The sequence below is a fragment of the Microtus pennsylvanicus genome, chromosome 3 (genome assembly GCF_037038515.1).
Source record: "Microtus pennsylvanicus isolate mMicPen1 chromosome 3, mMicPen1.hap1, whole genome shotgun sequence".
Classification (NCBI taxonomy): Eukaryota; Metazoa; Chordata; class Mammalia; order Rodentia; family Cricetidae; genus Microtus; species Microtus pennsylvanicus.
Window position 1 is genome coordinate 25,183,063 of NC_134581.1, and position 4,438 is coordinate 25,187,500.

General features: G+C 50.7%; 1 protein-coding gene across 1 annotated transcript in view; it reads right to left on the reverse strand.

Moving 5' to 3' along the window:
* Positions 1 to 1,315: 1,315 nt before the first annotated feature.
* Positions 1,316 to 4,438, reverse strand: part of Rbp1 (retinol binding protein 1) — a 20,507-nt gene continuing 17,384 nt past the window's right edge. The window contains 2 exon segments of the mRNA XM_075964910.1: positions 1,316 to 1,566; positions 3,162 to 3,263. Coding sequence (XP_075821025.1) covers positions 1,513 to 1,566; positions 3,162 to 3,263 — 156 coding nt within the window. The 3' untranslated portion in view covers positions 1,316 to 1,512.

Consider the following 4,438-nt stretch of genomic DNA (forward strand, 5'->3'; position numbering starts at 1 on the left):
AGAATATTCCGGTGCCGGGCAGTCTGCAGGCTCCACACCCTGCCTGTGTGGAGGGATGGCAGACGCTCTGGCAGCAGCAGGCTCTAGGCTGCTGTGGAGTTGCTCTGTGAGCAGTGAAGTGGGCCTTGAACTCTGCGTGTGACTCCTAGCCCAATACTATTTCCAAATTGTGGAGTTCAGTTAGGTTGATTAGTTGATTGTCAGGTTGATTATAGAGGGGTTTTCCTCCATGTGAGCCGTTCCTTACTTCCCTTCCAGTGCTGGTGTTCTCTCTCTCTCCTGGATTGAACCTAGGAGCTTACGCATGCTAGTCAAGCACTCTATTACACAGTCACATCTCCCCCTTGTTTCTGTTTCTTTCACTTAAATATCTATCATCCATCTATCTGTCTGTCTATCTATCTATCTATTTTCAAGACAGGGTTTCTATGTGTAACAGTCCTGGCTGTCATGGAACTTGCTTTGTAGTCCAGGCTGGCCTTGAACTCACTGCAATCCACCTGCCTCTGCCTCCCAAGCCCTGGAAAAGTATGTGCCAGAATATATATATGCGCACCAGGTATGTGCAGGAGCCCAAGGTAGCCAGACTAGGACAGCCAATCACATGGAATCAGCACTACAGGTGGTGAGGAGCTGCCGTGCATGTCAGGACTCGCTCAACCTAGCACTCTTAACTGCTGAGCTATTGTCCAGCCTCTTCTCCACATTTCTCTACAGCAGTGGTAGTACAGCCAGCAATCACTTACGCTTGGGTGTGAAGCAGAGGCTGCTCTCCCTTTCTAGAAGGATTTGCATGTCTCATTAGAATAGTGAGAAGAATGGCTTGGCATCAGCCCACCAGTGGGTGGGGTGGAGCCAAATCCAGTCAGTAACCGATTTGGATTACGGTTCATCTCATTCTAGTTTTGAATGAAAATTCTGTTCATTTCCATTTCATTCATGGGTAACGCAGAGGCGTCTCCTGGGTGTGTGGTGCACTGGGGAGGCCAGATTCTGCTGGCCAGATCTCTTAAGGCTCTCAGTGACTAGGCTAATGGTGACTATGGCTTCACTACACTGTGACTTGGTGTGGACAAGGGATGTGGGGAGTACTTAAGACCCAGATGATAGATACCTAGCCAAGCACAGCGTGTTCCTCCAAGAGCTAAGCGCGTGCCTCTGGGGAAAGATGCATAGCTCTACCCTCAGGACTGAATCTTCTGTGGCTTTGCAGTTTCTCCCTCTGCCCAAGGGAGGCATCAGGAGGAACTGGCCTCAGAGGCCCTGGAGAAAAAGCAAACATAGGTGGATGTAAAATTTCTCCAAAACACACGTCTTAAACAGATATCATTTTTATTGGGGGTGGCTTCATCTCAAGAAAAGGAAAAGAGACAAGATGATGAGACAGACTCTAATGGCAGATGTCTGGGGGGCTATATGTTTCCAACCCATGTTAGGCAGGGGGTTGGGGTGCTCCTGACCACAGACCCATCCTATTCGCTCCTCAAAACCAAGGCTATCTTCTCAGGCTGCTCAGTGCACTTTCTTGAACACTTGCTTGCAGATCACACCCTGGGCTCTCATCTCCTGCAGTGATAAAGACGCTCATTATTAGTTAAAGCAATGTTACATTTGAGGCTCCAAGCATCTCAGGACAGGGACTTGGAACATATTGAATGGCTACTATCATTCGGCATGAGCTTAACTAATTCCTTAGGCAGTTGATGGAGTGGGAACCACAGAGATGTGGCTCTCTGATTCCTACAGACAGAACAGGCTGGCAGAAGGGTTGGTTCCGAGTTGACCAATAGCAGTCCTTGATGGCGCCCCTCTCCCTACTTCCTTAAAAAGTCAAAGAGCTTTAAGAACCCAGGCTTGGGATAGTCTGTGCTCAGGCTCAAAGGAACTGGTTCGCTAGTTTGTTCAGAATAGACAAGGATTTAAGCCTGGATTGTCTACTGGAGTTACTTGGAGTTTGGGGACATGTTGAGTTGCCAGTATCTCAGTGGGTGGAGCCTGGCCTTCCAGAGAGTTCTAAGAGCAACCAAAATAGCCCAAGATCTGTCCACAGGGACAGCTCCTGATGACTAAGGCCATGGGCCAATGGCAGTTAAACTCTGTGTCTTCTGAGTCATTGGGAAGTGGAGCTGGAAAACTGGACATTTGTGTGACATTCACTTAAGTTTAAATGTTGACCCAAGAAGCTTGGAGCCCTTTAAGAGCCATGTGAAACCACCTGAGAACCTTCCCAGCCTGGTTTGTAGCCTCTGGCATAGAGCAGCAGGGGACACTGAGTAAGGGGACACTGAGATCATGCCTGCCCCTTTTGCAGCTAAGCAAACGGAGGCCCAGGGAGGAGCCCGAGTTGAGGATGGACCCCATAGCACAGGCCCCAAGCAGCTGGCCTCCTCTCCTCACAGCTGCCGCAGCTGCAGAGCTCATACCGGCAGGATGATGTCATCAGATGAGGATGGGGACAGCTGGGGACCAGTGAGTGGCCCAGGATTGAGGTCATCTGGCCCAGGTCCCTTCTGCAGAAGGGTAGTAGTTGGGGAATTCCAGGGTAGATGAGTGACAGGTGACCTCCCCCTCAGAGGACACAGGTCCTGTTCGCTCTGAGGTGGTCCAGGCCTCTGAGGACACGGGTCCTGTTCGCTCTGAGGTGGTCCAGGCCTCTGTGCTTGTTTTCCCATGCAAGACAGAGTGGAAGTGGCTTTGACCTGAGGCTGAGGGTGGAGAACAGAACTGAACTGAGGAAAACCTTTCCTGGCCTCTGGCCTAAGCTGAGATCATATTCTTCTGGTGAATTCTGCAGGAATTATCTGGAAGCAAATTTGGTTAGTTCCATGCTTTGTGGAAGTGCAACCGGACATGCAAGCCAGCCTCTCGGAGTTCCACATCTTCACTGCCAAAAAAGGAAGCTGATTCTCATTTCCAGAGAACAGAAGGGCCTTGCCAGGTGCCAGTCCTACCAAATAGCTCTCTACCTGCTCCCTCTCCTTGGACCTAGATCTTGAAAAAAATTTCTGAGTCACTCGGGCGTCTTCTCCAGACCCTTAGAGGAGAAACTTCAGAGTAGAAGCAAGGCCTCACCACTCTGTTCTTTCCCAGCATCCATGGCTTCTGCAGGGAGTAAGGACCTCTGGGGGGAGCACAGTTTGGGTCCCCACAATAGAACCTACCAGGTGCAGCTCATCACCCTCGATCCACTGGGTCCAGCCACGCCCCTCCTTCTCGCCCTTCTGCACACACTGGAGCTTGTCCCCGTCCCAGCTCACTGTGGTCTGCCAAGCAAAAAACCCACAGTAGTCAGTTCTAGGGAAGCACCTCCCCACCCCCCGCCCCGGACCGGAAGAGAGGGATGCTTCCTGACCTCAATAATTCAAGATGCGCTTCTGGCAATTTTAGTGTAGAAAATTTGCAGCCTAATACTCCCTGCCCACCACATGCTTTTATTAAAGTGTGCAGATCGGTTTTAAAATTTATGAAAACCTTCATAAATTCCATTTAAAAGGGCAATTAGGAAGGGAAAATGTCATTGAGATAGGGTTGAGAATGGGGATTGGGAAGGAGGGGCTTCTGGGCTGAGCACAGGCTGCGTCTGGGTGTGCCAGTCAGGACCGCATCTTGTCTGTGAGGAGAACCCCGTCTATCCCCCGACAGATCAGCCATTCAGTCATTATCACTTCAGCTTTCGCTAGGTCTTGTAATACCAACAAGGCCTCACCCATGCCCTCAAAGACCCTTCATCTCCCAGGGTTAATGACCTCAGATATCAACAGCCAGCTCCAGGAGTTGGCTGACAGCCGCCTGCTGCTCTGAACCAAGTCTCAATCTCTGTGTTTGTAGCCTGCTACATGGGCTGGAATCTCCTGCATATGGCCCAGGTTAAGGTTGGTGGGGCTATGAAGTCCCCTCTTCCACTCTGCTGTGTGGCTTCATTTTAAAGACCTTACACCACTTACGTCTCATGTGAGAGACTTTAAGGAAGTCAGCAGTAAGTTAAGGAAGGGGAAGCCAGGGAGGAAGAGATACTGGGATGGGCTCCAAAGAGGAAGGGTGAGTTCATGGGAGACAGGTGCTTGGTGGTCTGTTGTGAGATAGAGGCAGAGGAGGGATAGAATGAGGTACAAGTACTCGGGACTTGAACTGTGTGTGGTCCTGTCCTATGAGACCAGCAGCCTATAGGCTGCACTCTATCTGATACAGCTCATCCCACATCCCACCCTCGAGCCTTCACATCCTCACAGAGCATGGTATGCCCTTCCAGATGCTGAGACAGGGAGACAGGCATCTCTGTGGAGTTTCTGGTTCTTTGGAGCAGCCAAGACCCACCCAGTAACACAGGGGTGGATAGGGGGACTCAAAAGAGGGCCAGAGCTCGGTCTGGTCTCCCTAGAATGGCCAATGAATAAGCACCCGGTGTCAACAGGACCTCAGCTGAGTGAACAAGACATGC